The 21,303-nt window shown below is 40.8% G+C and overlaps 1 protein-coding gene across 4 annotated transcripts in view; it reads right to left on the bottom strand.

Annotated features, from left to right (window-relative positions):
• Nucleotides 1-21,303, bottom strand: part of slit1a (slit homolog 1a (Drosophila)) — a 126,915-nt gene that overhangs the window by 104,970 nt on the left and 642 nt on the right. For all 4 annotated transcript variants that reach the window (XM_058058545.1, XM_058058543.1, XM_058058544.1 and 1 more), the window contains exons 2-3: nucleotides 3,907-3,978; nucleotides 477-548 (exon numbers count right to left, since the gene is read on the bottom strand). In XM_058058545.1, the coding sequence (XP_057914528.1) occupies nucleotides 477-548; nucleotides 3,907-3,978 (144 nt within the window). The remainder of the gene's footprint in view (nucleotides 1-476; nucleotides 549-3,906; nucleotides 3,979-21,303) is intronic.

Consider the following 21,303-nt stretch of genomic DNA (forward strand, 5'->3'; position numbering starts at 1 on the left):
TTTGGCACGTGAACTTTTCTCGCCATTTTTTTTGTACATACAGTGGAAAAGGAAGCCGCGCGTGGCCTTGAGCCCGGTAATTGAAATTGTTAATGTGGGTTTCAGATTAAAGGGGAAAAGTCTTTTGTGGGTTCACCACTAATCGTGGTCGGCCCCATAAAATGATCTGCTGTACAGGTTTCCGTGCGGCTAACGCTATTCATTTGCTAATGTGTCGGGTTGAGGTGTGGTTGACCGTGTTTGTCTATGTTCTTCTCAGGGCCGTTTTACAGGCTGTTGAGGAGTAATGGTGGGTGCTGCAGGGCCTGCGGTAAGGGAGGCCTCTCCAGGCCACAGAGCCTCCCACTGAGGACATTCCTATTGGAGTAAAAGGTAACAAGACGTGCTCCGTGGGACCACAGTGGAAGTGCTTTGATCCATCCTGGTACCCAGTTACATTCATGTTTAAAAAATATAAAAAACTACTTGATACTCACAGCCGCTCAAGCTCCTTCATGTCATCGAAAGCCCCACGCTCGATCACAGTAATCTGATTCTCCATCAACTGCCTGCAGGGAGAAGTATTAGTAGTATTTAGTATTTAGTAAACTTGTACTGCTTTAACTAAGTATCCAAGCCTCGGTTGGGGTGACTTCTGTCAGAAGGTTTATGTACACGCTTTGGTGAAACATACTCAACACATCACAAACAGAGGCTAGCGGTGTGTGGACTGAGGGCACTGTGTGGAATTTTGGCAGAAAAGGTAACGTATGGCAGCCAGGAAAGCTTTCCAAGGTGGCTCAGAAAGCGCGACTCTGGTGTGGTCCGTGGGTCTAGGATCTGGCTGGAGACGAGACGTGAATGGGTATGCTGCATATTAGCATGTGTGGATAGTGTCAGGGTAGTGGGTGTACCATTAAGGTGACTGCTGATTCATAAATGTATACCTTCAATGGTACACGTAAAGTTTTTCTTTGTTTTCCTCTTTATTTAGAACACACGTGTATAGTAGGAGTGTCAGTGAATGCACCTAGCAGTAGTGTGGTGACAGAAGCCACGTTTACATGAGGAGATTTTCCTCTTTCCGAATGACGTACCAGAAAACAGTGTATACATGGAAAGGAATATTCCAATCTCCTGTCTACATGCACCGCTATAATCAAACAGTAAAAGGTAAACAACATCATGTGATTCATCGAAGATGGCGGACGAGAGTGTGATTACCACGGTTGTTGGGACAGCTGTTAAGCTTTTTAAAAATTATTATTACGAGCAGTTAATTAGGGATTAATTTTTAATAATAATAAATTCATTCATTCATTCATTTTCTCCGCTTTTTCCTCATGAGGGTCGCGGTGGTGCTGGAGCCTATCCCAGCTGTCTTCGGGCGAGAGGCGGGGTACACCCTGGACTGGTCGCCAGCCAATCACAGGGCACATATAGACAAACAACCATCATACCTATGGACAATTTGGAGACAATTGGAGATTTGGAGATTTCAGATAGTTCAGACAGTCATTAATCATGATTAATTCATTTGAGAACTGTGACTAATCTGATTAATTATTCACAAATTATTTTCCAATTCATTATGTTCCTCAAACCAAACAAATTCAAGGTAGACATATTGTTTTGATATTTCGATATGCTATCTTAAGTTCATTCATTAATTCATTTTCTACCGCTTATCCTCACAAGGGTCGTGGGGGTGCTGGAGCCTATCCCAGCTGTCTTCGGGCAAGAGGCGGAGTACACCCTGGACTGGTTACCAGCCAACAACCATTCACACTCACATTCATACCTATGGACAATTTGGAGTCGCCAATTAACCTAGCATGTTTTTGGAATGTGGGAGGAAACCGGAGTACCCGGAGAAAACCCACGCATGCACGGGGAGAACATGCAAACTCCACACAGAGATGGCCGAGAGTGGAATTGAACCCTGGTTTCCTAGCTGTGAGGTCTGCGCACTAACCACTCGACCGCTGTGCCGCCTATAATAATAAATTAATAATAATAAATAGTTTTTCGGCCATCCAATATTGCAAATACGTTCAGTTCTTTTAAAGTTTGTATCAAAAACAAACTTTCCGCTGTAGTCCAGTGATGACTGCTCGCCGCCATTTTCAAAACCTGAGAGACGTCTGCATGTTACGTCACAGCTGAGCACGTGCTGAAAGAACGCAGGTACAAGATACCTCAATCAGATTGGGCAAAGGAATATTCCACCCCTGTGAATCCGATTATATATTCATTCGGATTGGCACTTTTCTTTCGGAATGAGGTGTATACAAAGATTAGATTCTTTCCGTTTGAGCAAATAACCCGAATGGAATTGGAATATTTGGGTCCATGTATACATGGCTAATGAAGAAGTTTTGTTCCGAGGATGAAGAGAGAAACGTATAGAATTGAACTGCTCTTGATGTGTTCAGGTAATCCGCCCCCCCTCTTCTTGTCTTCTCGGATGCTTTTGGAAGTGTTACAATAACACAAGGTCAGGAAGAAGCCTTTAGGAGAAACAAGAGTGTTCCTTCATTACGTATACAACTGTTCTGTGTTGAAGGCCACCTCTCACGTCTCCTATGAGACCACAACGCGCTGCAACTCAGCAGCGTGTACTTCCTCCCCATCAAATATAAATGCTAATGACTATTTGCGCTCCATAAACATTGAGAGAAAAGTGCAATTCACCACTTATCCTTTTCTCATGAATTTAGATGGAGTGGAAATAGGACTACTTTTGACTTGAAAACTTGACTCTGTGGGGTAGTTTGTGATATCTCTCATCTTTTTTTCTGCCTTTGGCGTGCAAACACATAAAGCACTGATTTATCCACGGACACGGACAAAGGGGGTGTAAATCATCTGCGTTGACAGGCTGGACGGCAGCTGACTGCAAAGATATACTGCTGTTTCTTTTTGGTTCTTTCTGACGGATGCCCGTTGGGGGGGTCAGGAGGATGAGAGGTCAACCCCGCAAAACACGAAGGGCAACTTTTTTTCAGTCTGCGCAGTAGGAGACGCCACGCACACATACTGTACTGTACTGTGTGTGTGGCGTGCTGATTCCTTTAAAGAAACATGAGCCTTAATGACAAGTGGTACCGTCTTTCTTGACCCTTCCGGTGACACTAAGGTATTTAACCTCCAATGTGCGGGTGGAGACTCAGAAAAGAAGCAAGGGGACTCTACGGAGTGTACGTACTCATGTTACACATCCACAAAGCTCACCCTCCTGCAGTGCGAGCGCACGCGTACCGCTTCTAAAACGACTTTTATACCTGAAGTTACAAGGACTGTTTAATTTCAACGTTTCTGACTTGAGCTGAATGTGTTAACTGTGCTGATTTAGGACCGGTGCTTGTGTACACATTAGTTGTTGATGTGTGGGAACGGAGGGCAAGTGTGTGTGTGCGTTAGTGTGTGTCTAGGGCACAGTAAGTGATGCTACAAGAGACAGAACACAGTGAGAGAGAGAGAGAAGGCCATTACATCACTAGTTACAGTCACTTGGCTGCTTAATGTACTGTGGAGTAGATCTCCATAAGCCCACTTGAATGTGCTTATGCTAATGTGAGTATGCTTTCTACTTTGCTCGATTGTGTGTCTGTTGTTGTTCACTTATTGTTTAGTTAGCAGGCCACTTCCAGGCTCATGGAGGATGATAACTGGATGATAGATTATGATTATGGGGGGTGCCGTTGATGGCATAGGGATGTGAAATTGTAAAAATAAAATCTCCTCACCGCACCTTTAACTGCATTCTCACCGGATTGCTGTGTGTTTTTCTTGACTGCTACATTATTTCGGTGTTTTTTTTTCTTCCATAATTCTACTAATTGAATCTGCTCTACCACCCAATACTTTTGTAAAGTTCTATATGAAGGACACACAATAAAAAAAATGAATATAAGCAAAACTTACAGAACTCTGATGTACTTGAGCCCAGCAAAGTCACTCTTGGTGATGCGTGTCAGATTGTTGCCATTCAGTTCCCTGCAAAAACACAGTGAGACAACATGCATCAATATTTTATTCTTCCTTTCTACCTTTTATAATGTATCAGGAGCTTTGTAAAAAATAAAAAATAAAAACACATGCACATATTTATAAAGTACACAGGGCATATTTCATTATGTACAAAAAAGGTAAGATACTGAACTTTTGTTGCATTTTTACACTTTTTGAGTGGCCTTTTATTGTGGCCAACCTAAGGCATACCTGAGATGTGGAGAAACGAATAAAAAATGCTTACTTGTGCAGAAAAATGTACATATTTCAGATAGTTCAGACAGTCAATCATGATTAATTCATTTGAGAACTGTGACTAATCTGATTATTTATTCCCTAATTATTTTCCCATTCATTATGTTCCCCAAACCAAACAAATTAAATGTAGACATATTGTTTTGATATTTTGATATGCTAGCTTAAGTTAATTAATTTTCTACCGCTTATCCTCAACAAGGGTTGTGGGGGTGCTGGAGCCTATCCCAGCTGTCTTCGGGCGAGAGGCGGGGTACACCCTAGACTGGTGGCCAGCCAATCACAGGGCACATATAGACAAACAACCATTCACACTCACATTCATACCTATTGACAATTTGGAGTCGCTAATTAACCTAGCATGTTTTTGGAATGTGGGAGGAAACCGGAGTACCCGGAGAAAACCCACGCATGCACGGGGAGAACATGCAAACTCCACACAGAGATGGCCAAGGGTGGAATTGAACCCTGGTCTCCTAGCTGTTAGGTCTACGTGCTAACCACTCGATCACTGTACCGTCCTGTAAAGATTTTTTTTTTCTTCTTTATTTCGAACATGAAAATAATCCAGCTGTCTTGGGGCGAGAGGCGGGGTACACCCTGGACTGGTGGCCAGCCAATCACAGGGCACATATAGACAAACAACCATTCACACTCACATTCATACCTATGGACAATTTGGAGTCGCCAATTAACCTAGCATGTTTTTGGAATGTGGGAAGAAACCGGAGTAACTGGAGAACACCCATGCATGCACTGGAAGAACGTGCAAATACCACACAAAGATGGCCGAGGGTGGGATTGAACTCGGGTCTCCTAGCCGTGAGGCCTGCTCGCTCACCACTAAACGGCCGTGCAGCCCATAATATTCATATCTTACTAAATTCTAATAAAGACTTGACTTTTTGGGAGAAGCTGACATTTCTTCCCGTTGTTGACAGAAGTTGACATTTCTTCCCGTGGGTTATTCCAGAAGTTGCAATGTGAGTGTAAGACATTTGAGCCGTCTTTCTCCGTATTCTCGGAACTGCCAACCAACACCCACAACCGCACCCTGTCTTGGGCCATGTCCTTCCACCATTGTCGGGGATTAGTGGGAGCCAGCGGAGGGGATTTGGGAAGGGCCACAAGGCCAAAAAGCTAAGTGTTGTGGATATAATGGGAGCAGCTGTCCTGCCGAGAGCTGACCATCATTGCAAAAGAAGCCAGAGAGAATGCACACTGTTGCTAAAATTTTGGAATTGCTGCTGGGCTGTGACGATAATAACCTTCAATTGATGGTCGTGATCCAAAAAAGGGTTGTATGGTATTCACATGACACGTCAACAAAAGCATTTGCTTGCGTCAAATAAAAATCCACAATACAGTATTGGGAATGTTTGTGTGCTACTGCTATTGCCAAGCATTATTGGTCCACCCTGACCTGACCCGCCAACTCAACTCCTCGTCCCCGAGCACGGTCCAAAAAACGTGTTCCAAATCTATGCCGAAAGCGAGGGTCTCGTTCCCTCACTCTTCTAATGACCACTCAGGGGACTGTAGCGCTGTGCAGCACTAAAAGGAATGGTCATTATCGGCAGATGGAGTGTGTGTATATATGTGTGTGTGTGTGTGTGTGTGTGTGTGTGTGTGTGTGTGTGTGTGTACACAGGTGCATTGACAGGCCAAGCGACAGGAACACAGGAAATAAATAATGGACTGGCCTTCATTAGCCTGCTCTGATTCATGCACATGTGGTGCTCATTACAGGTGCTTACGCAGATAGGTGCTTACATACATGTTAACCTGCGCAAAAACCGTGGGCCGCAAATGCATCATATTCAGGGCGGTCACTCCTGATGACACCCGGAGGACAAAAAAAAAAGGATAGCTGGAGAATTTTGCCCAAAATTTCTCCTCTCATGCTATGCTGTTGACTTCATCCCGTATAAAGATGTCCGTCACGGCGTCTATCTGCACTCCAGAACTGACTCATGGAAGCAACTATGCTACTAAATTTGCGTGTTGTGACATTTAAGCAACACAAATGCCAGCAAAACCTTGTGTTGTACAAACTAGCAAAGCGGAATCCACTGATGCACAGTTCCTGGTATTTTATGACCTTTATATTCAGATGCATAAAATCCAATTTTTTTAAATGGATACTATATAAAGCAGGGATCTCAAAGTCAATTGACTTGGGGGCCACTGGAGCTAGGGTCTGGGTGAGGCTGGGCCGCATCAGGTTTTCCAAAAAAAAACAAAAAACGCATTTATTAAAAATAAAAAAAAATAAACTTCGCTTTGGTTCCAATTTTCTACAAGAAAAGCTCTGATAAAACATTCCACTGTTCTCAAATATCTTACTTTTTATTTTTCTACACAAAATAAGATGAAAAATAAATAGACAAATCAAGAATAAAGAAAATAAAAAAATAAAAAAAAACACTTTTTCAGTGTTTTGATCTCAGTCATGGATGATGAGAGAAAAAGCAAAACAGGCGAGCTCGTTCGCTGGCGTATGGGCGGGGCAAAATCGCGTCAATTGTGTTTAAGCTGTTTTTTCTGGGTTCATGAAACCATACGGCATCCATATCAAACTATTAAGGCGGGGGCCTCAAACTTTGGCCCGCGGGCCGCAAGTTTGAGACCCCTGATATAACGTCTTTTTTTTCCACATAAGTCCACTTTTCTGCATTACTAAAAGAGCCCCAACAGAGGAGGGACAGCACCTGTGTGAAAGGGTATTCTGTAATATCATGAAAGGAATGACTTGTCCCACCCTGAAAGTGATTGTCATTATCCAACATGGAGTGTATACTGGCACGAAATGTGGAATAAATGTATTCCGGCTCTGTTTTTCAAGTTCTCTCCATTTTTTTGTGCGGGTGATTCAATGTAAAGTCGTTGGCATTCACATAATTAGCAGGAACGTACATGCAGGTGCATGCAGCGTCAATGACGAGTAACGTATGAATGAACAAGCCACGAACCCACGCGTTAACCACAAACGAGGCAATAGGAATGCCAGAGCTCCTACAGAGCAGGAAATCATTGTTTTGCTTGTATAAAGTAAGTACTCTCGAGTAAGTTTAATACAATCGCCATAGTTTAAAGAAAAGCTGCTCTCTATTAAGTCAAAATCAGTCATTAGTATTCTTTATTTTACAGTCAAATACAGCTAAGCAATAACAGTTGCACCCTCTCCCCTTTCACAGACAGATGCTTTGTGGTTCTGACTCCGGGCAGGTTTTCACATTACACTACCGCGGTATTACTTCAGTGGTAGAAAATTATTAGGTATCATTCTCAGTTCACGCAGGGAAGGATTTCCACCTCTGACTGCTTCAGTCAACTCCATCCATTCGTCTATATTCCCTGGAAAGTCAGTAAGGACTCCCGGCACTGAGACACTTCCTGGATAGCCAGGTGGATTTGTGACATCACTTTTGAATGCTGCTTCTGCAGTGGCCACTGATGGTGCACTGGAGCCTTTTTCTCATGCAACATTAGTCAGATTTTGTAGAAAATGTACTGAAATTAGTTGAAAACTGACAATTCTTTCCATATCATCAAGTATAGATTCACAATAATGCTTATGTTGCATTAAGTCCAACGTCATTTGCTTGCATCTCTGTAATTCAAATGGGCTTCGAGTGCTGCAGCGACACTGAAAAACTCATTACGTTTATTTCTGCCAGCTGCTGGGGTCTCTCGGCAGAATGACGAAAAAGGAGGGTACATGGATTGAATTGAGCAATATTACATGAAATGGAACCCCAAGACGAGCAAAGGCTAACGAGCTAACATATACACTGTAAACCCGAATGTTCAAAGTACTTAAATAAATTAAGTTATGCACATTCAAAGTATGTCAAGTTCATTTAACATGTTGTTCCATTTTGTGTACTTTTAACTAATGTGTTCTGATTAAATTGAACTATGGCTATATTAAATAAGATTAACTTAAAAACATAGTTTACATACAACTTAAGACACTATGAATCCGAATGCACAAAATAATTAAGTATAACTTAAAATTCTCTTAAAAGTTCGACTTATAAATGTTGATTGCCAGTTGCATTATCTGTCTTTTCAGTTTATTTAACTTGTAATTTTTGATTAATATGAACTTTTTGCATATTTGTGTAACCTACTTAAAATAATTAACTCGTAGTTCATTAAAAAGTAAATACGTATCTATTAAACATGAATAAATCAAACCAAGAATAAATTAAGAATAATTCCATTGCATCAGATAGATTTGTACTGTGTAGTTTACACATGCACACCTTCTTCCTATGGAAAGAGTTGAAATGAGAACGAAAATTAAAGAATGGAGACTGCATGGCAGAGAGAAATTTAAAAAGTATATCTAATATCAACTCCAAATATTTAAGCACTGATATACTCAATTTTTTTAGTTTATGAACTCAAAAAAATTTGGCATCTAACTGATTGTCGTACTTTTATTCAGTTCTGCTAACTTATTCGGGTTTACAGTGTACAAATATCTGCATGTGTTCTGTTTCATTCGCATATACAACATGACCATATGGAAACATACCTACTGACTTATAGACAAAAAAAAAAATACCCACAGGGATATGCAATTGAGCTGGGCTTTGTACTCTCGACTGGAGGGAAAACTCCTGTTGGCTGTAAAGCATTTCACCGACATTAGCAATTTATGCAGATATACAGCAGAACTCAAATAAATGAGCTCAGTGGAAAAGTACGGACTAGACGACAAGGTACAAAATTGAGGCAATAACTTCAATCAAGACAAAGCCATAGAACGTTTTTATCACTGTACATAAAGTTTTATGAAAGTAACTTTACGCGGGCTGTAATTCCACTCTTATGACTTGACTACATGAATTAGGAATAATTGAGTGAGGAAAATAATTACAAGTTGTGGTCGGATTGCAGCTGTATGGAGGAGATAAATAGCTATAGCCAATTGGAAAGCATTTCTCAAGTTAGTTTCGTTTTTGTTTCTTCTCAATTTAAACTGTATTGTATTTGATCATTTTATGAACATATACAATACTACAACTATACATTCATCAGTCACAAACACTTTCATTACAGGGACAATACCACAGAAAAGACAGTAGTAGTATTGTATAAAGTAGTATTGTCTAAATAACTGACAACACAAATTAATTAATTAGGATTCAGCATTATTGCTAGCTAGCGTTAGCTAGCGTTAGCTAGCTAGCAATAATAGATAATGATTTGATGATTTAATAATCGAATCATTATTAAAACGAATCGTTACACCCCGAATTGTAGCCTGTCAGAAAATGGGTGCTTGTTTTGAGAATGTCTTTCAACTTTTTTTGTTGTTGTTTATCGCCACATAGCAATCATATCCAGAAGTTAAGCCAGCATCGTTGGCGCAGAAGACAATTAAATCTGTCAGTCCATCACCAGGTTCCACACACATTTAATGGAGATTACGAAATGTTGCGTTTACATTTTCAGGGCAAGATCCACCAAGGCAGCATCAAAAGTAGCTCCATTTGTCGTGTGTCGGATTTGAGAGGATATGTCGCCAAGAGGGTTTGGAATGTTGGCAGATTCACTGACAAATTCACTGACAACACTGAGGTAAACACGGGTATCCCCGACTTCCTCATGCTCATCCAATCACCAGGCAGAACTCAGCCATGATGCATTAACGGTCTAACAGAAAGTTGGATATTTTTAACTCTTTTTATCTGTGTTAACCCTTAGATGCATGAGTGACTGGACCCTACACTCAAAAATGACCCATACTAGAATCAATGCGTTTTTATGCCAATTTTGCCATTTTGGTTAGGAATAATAACTTGTATGATATTTAGTATTATATTTAGAAGTTGATAAGAATCAAAGGTTCCTATTGGATTCCATAGAAAATGCATGCAGGTCATTTTTGGCCCACTTATGGAAGGTTAGGGTAGTAACACAAAAACAAAAATTTCTTAAAATGTATAAAAGGTAAGTTAAAAATGTGAATGGCATGATATCAAAAACATGTTTTTTGAAGAATATGGAATATGAAATGATAAAAAAAAAATTAATTACAAAGATATTTCAAGAAAACAACCTGACCGGGTCATTTTAACCCACTTATGCATCTAAAAGGTTAAAAAAAATTCAATACTTAATATATTGAATATTCAATCTACGTTTGATTAATGTTCATGTTAAAGGTTAAATAACTGTTAATAGTTATCCTCCCTATCCGTGTGGAAGTGGTACGTTTTTGGCTATTTAAGTTTAAAGGAAATAACTTGAAGGCTACCGTTTAGGTCGCTAGCTCTCTAGTTTGCGAGTTAGCATGTGTCTCAAGACCCTGCAGTTGCGCAGGGTTGTAAATAAAAAGAGTATAAATGTGACTATAGTCGTGTTTTGTCATGTCTACAGGGCTCTAATAATGCTTTGTTCATTTTAATCTGAAAAAAATAATTTGTCTACCCACCAACTATATGTGGTTTCTTAAGTTTTTATTATTTGCCTTTTTGTTATTATTATTATATTTATTTATTACTGATTGATGTTTTTATTCTTGATTTGTTTATTTATTTTTCATCTTATTTTGTGCAGAAAAATAAAAATTAAGATATTTGAGAACAGTGGAATGTTTTATCAGAGCTTTTCTTGTAGAAAATTGGAACCAAAGCACTGAAAAAGTTTGTATATTTTTCTGTCTTCAATAAATGCGTTATTTTTTTTTTTGACAACCTGATGCGGCCCAGCCTTGCCCAGACCCTAGCTCCAGTGGCCCCCAGGTAAATTGAGTTTGAGACCCCTGGGTTAGACAATCTATAATATTCAAGCTGTTCTCTAAAGTATCCAAGTTTACTTTCTACAGTATGTATACTGATATATGATGTGTATACTCACTTTAGTGAGATTCTGTATATTATATTGTGTGTAGGTGTACCCTGTGTTAGAAGTTTCCATTCACATATCTTATTAACGTGTGCACACTATAATAACACTGCGCCGCAGGACCATTTGTCTTGAGCAGGTTTGGCCTGGCAGGGAAGCCAGAAGCCGGTGGATTGAAGCTCTGTGGCCACGCTCTTTCCAAACTCCTCACTGTGTCTACAAGCTGACAACCCACCAAAAGCATGACGGGATGCGGCCAAAGCTCGTCGGATCATTACCACAATCACATGCTGATAATACTACTGGACCACGCGAGCCAATGCTCTCTGCCATGAATGAACGCCAGCGTGTGCAAAGTGTAGACTCTGAAGCATATGGAAGTGACAGCAGTTAAAGACACAGGAGAGGTTGCTGAGTTTTGTGACGAGTTGACGGGCTGTCTGGGGAAAAAAAAAAAACGATCTATAGTACATCCTCCAATCTCCTGACTCACAAATAGTGGAAATAAGAGCACCACCATTGCCAAAATAACACACGCATAAAGCAAACTGGAACACTTCAATCCACATTAAGAGGTCAGGTTCCTCCCTCTCCATTGAAATGTGGCTTTCAGACATGCAGGACCACAATTGTACATTTTTAGTGTGTGTGCGTCAGTGTGTGTGTGCAGTGGCTAAAGACTACGTCTGAGCGAGTGTTTCCCGCCTCCTGGGCTCCTTGCAGGCTATTTACAGTATCCATTCTGCTCAGTCAGGACTCAGGAGAGAGATCACTGATAGGTAAACAGTCAGCACATCCCAAACGCACACAAAAAATGTCACGGGGTCGTGAGCCAAAGCATGTGTTTTACCTGGCCGTCAACGCTCCAACTAAAACGCTCGGCGTAACGCTCGAGATAGCGGCATGTAAGAAAAAAATAACACTGGCAGGAAAAGTCGACTATTTCTGCTCAAACAGATAACTTATGACACTGTCAAGCCAAACAAAGCCAATCAGTCACACATCTGTTCTATTGCATGTTGTCTCTGTGCAAAAGACTGCAAAAGAAACACAAAGCCCTGCTTGGAGAACGAGGACTGTATCGGCTGCTGTTCATCATGACAGGAGTTACTTGGCTGTATGAATGTGTTCTCTGAGATGTTTTCATGTGTGTCCTGTGGTGAAAACATCTGCTGCGTCACATTATGCTCCCGCTACGCTACAATGACAGCAAATATGTGCTTGTATCTCCCTGTTTGAGACACTTGAATTAACGATAACGGTACTTGGAACGCCACCAAGATTGAACAATCCTAATTTGGATCAGCCCCAAAACTGCACAGTCAGATAGCCAAGTCTTACATTTGATTGAATTTAATGTTAATATGCTGCAAGAACTGAAGTCAAGCGAAAAAAAAACAAGATTCATCTGGTGGAAAATTACTATGGTTGTTTTAAAAGGAAGGCTAATTTAGTATATAATAATCGCTGTCCTCATCCTCCTCCTGGGACCTAAAACCACTAAAGTCATCCTCTTCTTCTGAAAAGAGCAACTCAACAATTTGGGTCTTCCTCCTTTTTTTTTGTTGTTGTGACAAGCGTCACAACAAACCACCCCATGAGCCTGTACTGGTTTCCCCAGCGTATACGAGTCCAGGCACCCAGTGGACTTCCCGACACTGTTCCATGCTGCCAAGATCCAACAACAGACCCGAGAAAAAGTGGCTAGATCGATCAGCCTGAAAGCTGCATAACATGCACCTCTCCACGGCTTCTCCATGATGAGCACTGATTTGCGGATCATTATTGAAATAACAATACCTCTGATAGCTGATTTTTGGGGGTTTAGTTTTTTTAGGGTTTAAAATCAATTCTCACAAGATGCCGTAAGACCAAAACACGACCACTCTGCATAAACAGCCAGGTTCAAAGTGTAAGAAAAAGCAGTGATTTACCAGAAATTATTCATTCATTTTCTACCACTTTTTCCTCACGAGGGTCGCGGGGGGTGCTGGAGCCTATCCCAGCTGTTTTCGGGCGAGAGGCGGGGTACACCCTGGACTGGTCGCCAGCCAATCACAGGGCACATATAGACAAACAACCATTCACACTCACATTCATACCTATGGACAATTTGGAGTCGCCAATTAACCTAGCATGTTTTTGGAAACCGGAGTACCCGGAGAAAACCCATGCAAACTCCACACAGAGATGGCCGAGGGTGGAATTGAACCCTGGGCTCCTAGCCGTGAGGTCTGCGCGCTAACCACTCGACCGCCGTGCAGCCTTACCAGAAATCAGGGTAAATTAAATTAAAGTGACTGTTTTCAACCATTAAACGTATTGTAAGCATTACATCCTGCCTTCTTCCTGCTTTGAGAAGCATATTGGTCATGTTTGATGTCAGCTCATGATTTGGTAAAGTTTAGCGAATCATGGTAGCAATTACTCAATGTACAGAATGACCTATTGTGACCGCTACTGCAATAAATATTTCCCATGATGTCCTTTGTTAGCTAGCTCATATTAATGCATTTTCTCCTACTAGAATGCCCAGAAATGAGAAAGAAATAGTGTTCATGTTTCATATAAAGATTGTGAATGAAAAAAGTGCAGTCCCCCTTTAATGGTAAAGGCAAAAAAGATGGTGAAATTGTAGAGCTAAATAAGTAAGGCCTCTTGCAGCCCATCTTTATTGCAGAAGTTGGATGCTGTAAGACAGTCAGTCTAAAACTTCTTCAAAGATCCTGATGATTATGGAGCATAACAGTCAATTAGTAGACCTAAAAAAATGTCACTGCGTCTGAGCCAGAGGATCCGATTAGCTGTCTGAATTGTCTGGAATTGTTTAGAAATTGCATGAGAGCACCAAACATGGGACATAAGGTGGAATAACGTTTTATTCTCCTCTCTCTGCACTGTGGAGGACATCCTGATCTGAGGTGCTTTTTCCGTCAAAGGAACAATAACGCTTCAGCTTGTGCAGGGGCGTCAAACGACGATTGGTTATGTTGGAAATGTTGCAGGGGGAATCCCTGATGAGTGAAATCCCTCATCTGTGTGGTAATGACGGGGTTTTTCTACAAGAAAACACTGCGGTTCACAATATCCGCCAAAGGGACTTCTTCCAGAGGAATAACATCACTCTCTTGGATCACCCTGCCTGTTCCCCTGACCTAAATCCACTTGAGAAGATTAAACATCAGTTCCAGACAGGAGATGCCCTTCATGACCATCTTCACCACCTGGAGCAACGTTCCACTAGCCTCCTGGACACACCCTTGCATACCCAAGCTGATTTTTGAAGGGGCTAAACATTTTTTTCTATTTAATTTCTATTTTAGGGGGATTTGAGAAAACAGCCTATTTCAGATTAATGGTTGTTTGCGACAAATTGGTGACTCACAATTTTTTTTTCTCAGACCCATTTCTTGTTTTTGTGTTTTGAAGCTCTACTTAGAACCTCCTTTCAAACAGTGCAAAATGTAAATTATTGCAATTTTTCAACCGGTCTTCAAATACTTTAATGACCATGTTGAATCCATTAATGGCTCAACATTAATGTATTCCTCCTCGCTCACTATATTTAAACTACATGAAAGTCAGCCATCTGTTGCCCAGCAGTGTTACAGTAAGCGAGTGCACATCTCTCTTCATATCTGGAATGCCGTAATTGCCTGTAAAATTTCAAAAAGCATCAAAAGCATCTCAACAAGCATAAAATGTGGATTATGCAGGTGCGGTGTATCTACAATGTCAGGAGAGCATGCATTGATTTAAAACACACATTTCCCACCGCTTTCCGCCAGGTTCCTCGCTGCTGATAAAAGAAAGACGGACTTTCAGACGAAAGATGAGCAGAATCAGCTTTCATGGTCTGCTAACATCTGAGCCACTGTCGTAATCATGCATTCATGCACACACCTTGAAATAACATTTCACGGCCAAACACACACACACACACACACGTGTTTCCATCCCTTTTAGGAGACAAAACACTACTAATTAACCCCATCATTCCAATTTCTTGTCAGTAAAAGTCCATGCATTGTAAGCCCTTAAACAGATTTATGGCTTTGACACACATAAATGCCTTTGACAAGATGATTCCTCTAATGAGTGCAATCAAAAATATAACGTGACGATGTCAGGAGAGCAGGCCAGTGGGCCGAGGGTGAGCTAAGTAACTCAGAAGATGCCTTTGATGCTCAGCAGACAGTTTAGACATGCTATATGCATATTATATAGGTATGTGAAAAAAAAAGGAGAGTCTCTTGCGTTTTTAGAAGATAGCAGACGAGCTCATAAACATACAGTATTAGACTCACAACATCCAAGAACCTGTACGGTTATCTAACGCAATCCATCAAACTATGGAATGGATTGAGTAAGGAACTCAAACAATGCACAACGATGAGCCAATTCAAGAAACAATACAAGCAGTTGATGTTTGCTAAATACAAGGATGAAGAGTCTTGAACCAGTCATAATGTGCTATATATATCACTATATTGACACTTACTATGGTACACATTATGTCATTGGATGGTCATATCACCTCGTACTTCCGTACGGGACAATAAATAAATAAATAAATTCATTTTCTACCGCTTTTCCTCATGAGGGTGCTGGAGCCTATCCCAGCTGTCTTCAGGCGAGAGGCGGGGTACACCCTGGACTGGTCGCCAGCCAATCACAGGGCACATATAGACAAACAACCATTCACACTCACATTCATACCTATGGACAATTTGGAGTCGCCAATTAACCTAGCATGTTTTTGGAATGTGGGAGGAAACCGGAGTACCCAGAGAAAACCCACGCATGCACGGGGAGAACATGAAAACTCCACACTGAGATGGCCGAGGGTGGGATTGAACTCGGGTCTCCTAGCTGTGAGGTGTGCGCCCTAACCACTCGACCGCCGTGCAGCCTGTCTAACGGCAATATTATTGATATTATCTTTAAAAACCCACGCATGCACGGAGAGAACAATAAAATACTTAAACTGTATTATGGAAAGCACGAAGTGAACAAATGTAACAGTTACTAATTGTAAAAGTACCAGATGGAGGGGTAGGATTTAATAAGCTTTGCTTCTTCCTACTCCTTTTGGACATGTGGAACTGTGAACTGATTATGTGATGCATTCAATTGTAATCTGATGCATGTTCAAATGAAATAAAACCATTACCATTACAAGTACTCTTAATTGTTTAAAGGTCCATCGGGTTCAAGATATACGGGCAAACGACTCCCACACCAGGTGCTCAAAAGAATAACTGTATGTGAACCACTGCAAAAACAATGTTCCTGCCAAGATATGAGGTGTAGGAAATTGATCTATCTAATGACAGTCAGTGCATTTAAAAGTAAAATGTAATACGATCTTGTTTAAATCTTTCAACTTTGTATTTGTATCACAAAACTCCACAGTGATTACCACCTTAGTGAGGCGCCAATCTCTCTTTCAAGCCGTCTCTTATCATGCACCACCTCTCAGCCTGCGTCTCTTTCTCTTTTGCATCATGCTCTTTCAACCTTCAGGGTTGCCAGGTAGCAGGATGGCTGTTTTCAGCCTTGTTGGGGTAAATTATGGATCAGGTGGCTGGCGAGCTGTCAGACGTGGCAGATATGTGCCAGTACTGTGCCAAAAAAACCCTGCTGGTACATGCACACATACTTGCCCCAAACGTGGTTAGTGAAGCGGTACTTTTTCCAGGCACACACTCACTTGCAGAAGGTTTGCAGAATGAAACACTTTTTGTAAAAAGTATGTGTTCTCAAGGAGACAATAGTATAGAAATGACTTTAGAGTAGTCAATGTACAGCTTGAGTAGCAGTATAGTATGACTGTCCTCACAAAAACGTCAGCACACAACCATCATTGTCTAAAACAGGGGTGAGCAAACTACGGTCCAGGGGCCACATGCGGCCCACCAAGCGTTTGAATCCGGCCCGCTAGTTGCTTTCTAAGTATTTTAACTTTTAACATACAAACTGGCAACAGGACTTGTAAGTCGGATGCCTTATTTAGTAAAAAACGGTAAAATTATATACATACATAATACTACATTACATAGTTTGATGTGGTTTGATGTTGATGAGAACATAAAGCTGATAGTATAACACTTTTAGAAAATAATATTCATAATATAATATAAATAATAATAAATATTTTTTGACAAATAACACTGGGGAACACTCAAAATGTTGCATTTAAAGTAAGACTTGTTTTTAGTCAATTTAAGTGTGCTGAGTTCAAATCTGAAGTTAGTTTTTTTCTGCAAGCTACAGATTTTATGCAATCTTTAATTTTTATTAAAAATAGAAAAAAATCGAGCATTATTATAGGATATTGCAATGTCAGCCACAAATCAGTATATTTAACAAGGCAAAAGAAACAGAACATTAAAATGTGATTTTAGATTAAAGTACACCATTGTTAGAAGTGCCATATGTTTTTTCTGGAAGCGTTTCTCAGAAAACAGTCTTTATCGCAACGTGAGATAAGCATAATTTACAACGTTCTTCAGATAAGAGTCAATCACAGCTAATAACGCTTATCACTTTCTGTCAGTACAGTATTTTAGTCAGGCAGGAATTTGCGTTTGTAACTTTTGCGTTTGTACACTTCATCTGGGCAATCTCGTTTAATACTCCAGCAGTAGTCGGCCATCATACTTTTGTCCCAGCAACCTTGGTAGCGTTCTTCCATGATCTTTAGGTCTTGGTGGAACCGCTCTCCTTGTTCGTCACTCACAGCCCCCAGGTTTTCAGGGAACTGGTCAAGGTGGCTGTTCAAGAAATGAAGCTTGATGCTCATGTTGCACCTGAGAGCACGAAAAGCGAGGAGCATTCTGTTCACAAGTTCATTGTAGTTCTCTGCCTTGTTGTTTCCAAGGAAGTTCTAAGCGACTGCCACAAAGGATAACCATGCTGCCCTCTCCAAGGCGGTCATCTTGGCAACAAACTGATCATCACAAATGAGGGTTCGAATCTGTGGGCCATCAAACACACCTGCTTTGATCTTCTCGAACGACAACCCTGGTATAGCTTTGATTATGTGTTGGAAACATTCACCTTCGGCATCCAGTGCCTTGACAAATTGTTTCATCAAACCTAGTTTGATGTGCAGAGGAGGAAAGATGATCCTATCTCTGTCAACAATTGGGTCATGTGTGATATTTGGCATGCCTGCTTCAAGGGTTTCACGAACAGGCCAGTCCTTCTGGACCCAGTGTCTGTCTCGTGCTCGACTGTCCCACATGCAGAGGAAACATGGAAACTTGGTGAAACCTTTCTGTTGACCAAGAAGGAAGTTTACCATTTTCAAGTCTACACAAATGATCCAGTTGTGCTCACGATATTTTAAGAATTCCATGACCATTCTGATGTCATCATAGTCTTCCCGCAGATGAACTGAATGACCTACAGGCACTGCCCCGTAAACATTGCCATTATGCAAAAGAACACACTTGAGACTGCGTTTAGAACTGTCTATAAAGAGCCGCCATTCAGTTGGATCATAGTGAGGAACACCCAGTTCTTTGAGAAGACCTGGGATATCATGGCAGTAAACAAACTGTCTGTCTTCAGAAAAGAAGGTCACAAAAAGCTGGTCGCGCTTTCTGTAATATGACACTTTAACAGTGTGATCAACAAGATTTTTGCCTTGTAATCTTGATGCCAAAAGCTCAGCTGCTTTCTTTGAAAGACCTAAATCCCGAACTAAGTCATTCAGTTCAGTTTGGTGAAGAGGCTTGGGGACTGGGGGAGATTCAGTCTCTGAAGAACATTCCTCGGATTGTTCCCACTCAGTTTCTGGCAATTCATTGTCACAACTGTCTTCCTCGTTCGTATCATGTCCAATGTCTTTATCGTTTAATGAAGGCAAACCTTTGAAAACTGGAACAGGAATGGAATCTATGTATATAATCTCAAAACACATAGATTTGGGTTACGTAAGTTCATATATTTAGACTATTTCATCTATCTCAAATTGCATGAAAACTAGAGCTTATGGAGAAAAACTAATTTCAGATTTGAAATCAGCACCTAAAAATCATTCAGAATCAGTTACAAAATCCAATGCAACAGAAAGTTGAAAAAATATTGTTCCCCAGTGTAATTCAAGGAAAATTAGAAAAAAATAATATTATATTATAATAATATTAGTGTATACAATTATATATAAATATATTTTAATATAATTATATATTTATATAATAATTCATTCATTCATTTTCTACTGCTTATTCTCACGAAGGTCGCGGGGGTGCTGGAGTCTATCCCAGCTGATATTTATATAATAACATTATATAATAATATTATTCATTCATTCATTCATTTTCTACCGCTTTTCCTCATGAGGGTCGCGGGGGTGCTGGAGCCTATCCCAGCTGTCTTCGGGCGAGAGGCGGGGTACACCCTGGACTGGTGGCCAGCCAATCACAGGGCACATATAGACAAACAACCATTCACACTCACATTCATACCTATGGACAATTTGGAGTCGTCAATTAACCAATTAACCACACAGAGATGGCCGAGGGTGGAATTGAACCCTGGTCTCCTAGCTGTGAGGTCTGCGCGCTAACCACTGTCTGTGTTTTGACTCATTTTCAGAGAATAGAATAAATCTATACTGCTTTATAAGATATACACAGACTACTCTAAAAGTATAGTATTATCCTTTACAATAACATACTGCAATTGTCTATGAGGGGGGTTCTCACTATTATGAGATACTGTACTGTATAAGCAGGGAGGAGGAGCCCTGAATCTCATAGCAGGGCATGATGCCTCCTGGAGATATGGTCAATACGCTAGCTTAAGAAAGGCACACCCGTGCTAACACCCAGCTCCTCCCCCTCTGCAAATCAACTCATTCACACAGATGAGGCACACACGCTTAATCTCAACAGCAGGGAGATAAAGCAGCAGTGTTTGGTCAATATCCGCCTACCTAAAATAATCAGGAAAGAGGCATTGATAATTTCTCATAATTTCTCATAATAAGTGAATGTCTGAAAATGAAAGGCGGACAGCAGTGGTAAGCAGAAGTATTAAAAAGAAACTGAGGGAATAAAGAGAGTTCCAGTGTGCAATTTTGAGCCTCACAGTGTCATTACAGTCTTTGGTCCTAAGATCGCAGGGGTCAGAACTGATCCAAACCCACGTTGACAAGTGTAAATGGGATTCTGCTGTCTATGGCGACACCCTCAGCGCACACATCCTCGTCACATCAACACACACACACACACACACACACTTTCCCCCCCTAAAACCCTCCCCCTCCTGTTTGAACACAGACACCATTTCCCAAAAGCTGTATTCATTCACACAATCCACACATTTTATATCTGCTCTATTTTTTTAAAGACAAACCCTGTCAGTGAAGTGAAGCTATTTTATTCAACATTTTCACTTAACTAACTTCTAATGGAGACTACTGCAGTTTTTGATGCCGAATACACAATAAGTAGTAGTCATGCAAAGGTGTTGACCTGCACATTCACCTTGATTTATCACCTCGTATAACAGCCTGCAGGAGAGGATGTTCCCTATGCTTGAATAGAACACCACTGTGGAGAAGCTGTATTTTTACTTGACTTATGCACCCATGTAAAAAAAAAAAAAAAAAAAATCTAATAAACCCAGGAATAAATTAGACATGACCCCTCTTGTAAAAGGAAAACCACAAAATGACCACAGTGCCTCGGTATTGAACCTGCGTGTGCACAGGAAGCATGTAAAATGTCAGGAAACAAGGGGAAAAAAAAGGTGTTCTTAGAAATTAAATATGAAAATCATCAAATATGCAGCCATTTCCCCACTGTGCCAGTGTTGCATTCCTCCTTCCTCTGTTCCCACTGCATGTTTTATTCACAGCTGATATTCTAAAAGCTGGAATAGAACAATCTATTTCCCCTTGCACTCCTCACTTCTGATTTACCGATGAATATTTCAGGGGAAACGTCAGAAAAAGACGGAAGGAACTCCACTTTCCTCTCTTACTACCACCTTTCCCCCCCACCCCACACACTATCTCCCTGTCCTCGATCGGTTTTACAAGACAGCTACAAGATCTTAGTGTGGGACTCACTTGAGGAGCAGGTTTGCTTAATTTTCCACATGATTTAAGAATTTGTGGAGGGAGTCATGACTGAGGAATATTTATTTCAGAGCTCTTAAACTCAATTTTAGTAA

Source organism: Doryrhamphus excisus, chromosome 20, assembly GCF_030265055.1.
Source record: "Doryrhamphus excisus isolate RoL2022-K1 chromosome 20, RoL_Dexc_1.0, whole genome shotgun sequence".
Taxonomy (NCBI): domain Eukaryota; kingdom Metazoa; phylum Chordata; class Actinopteri; order Syngnathiformes; family Syngnathidae; genus Doryrhamphus; species Doryrhamphus excisus.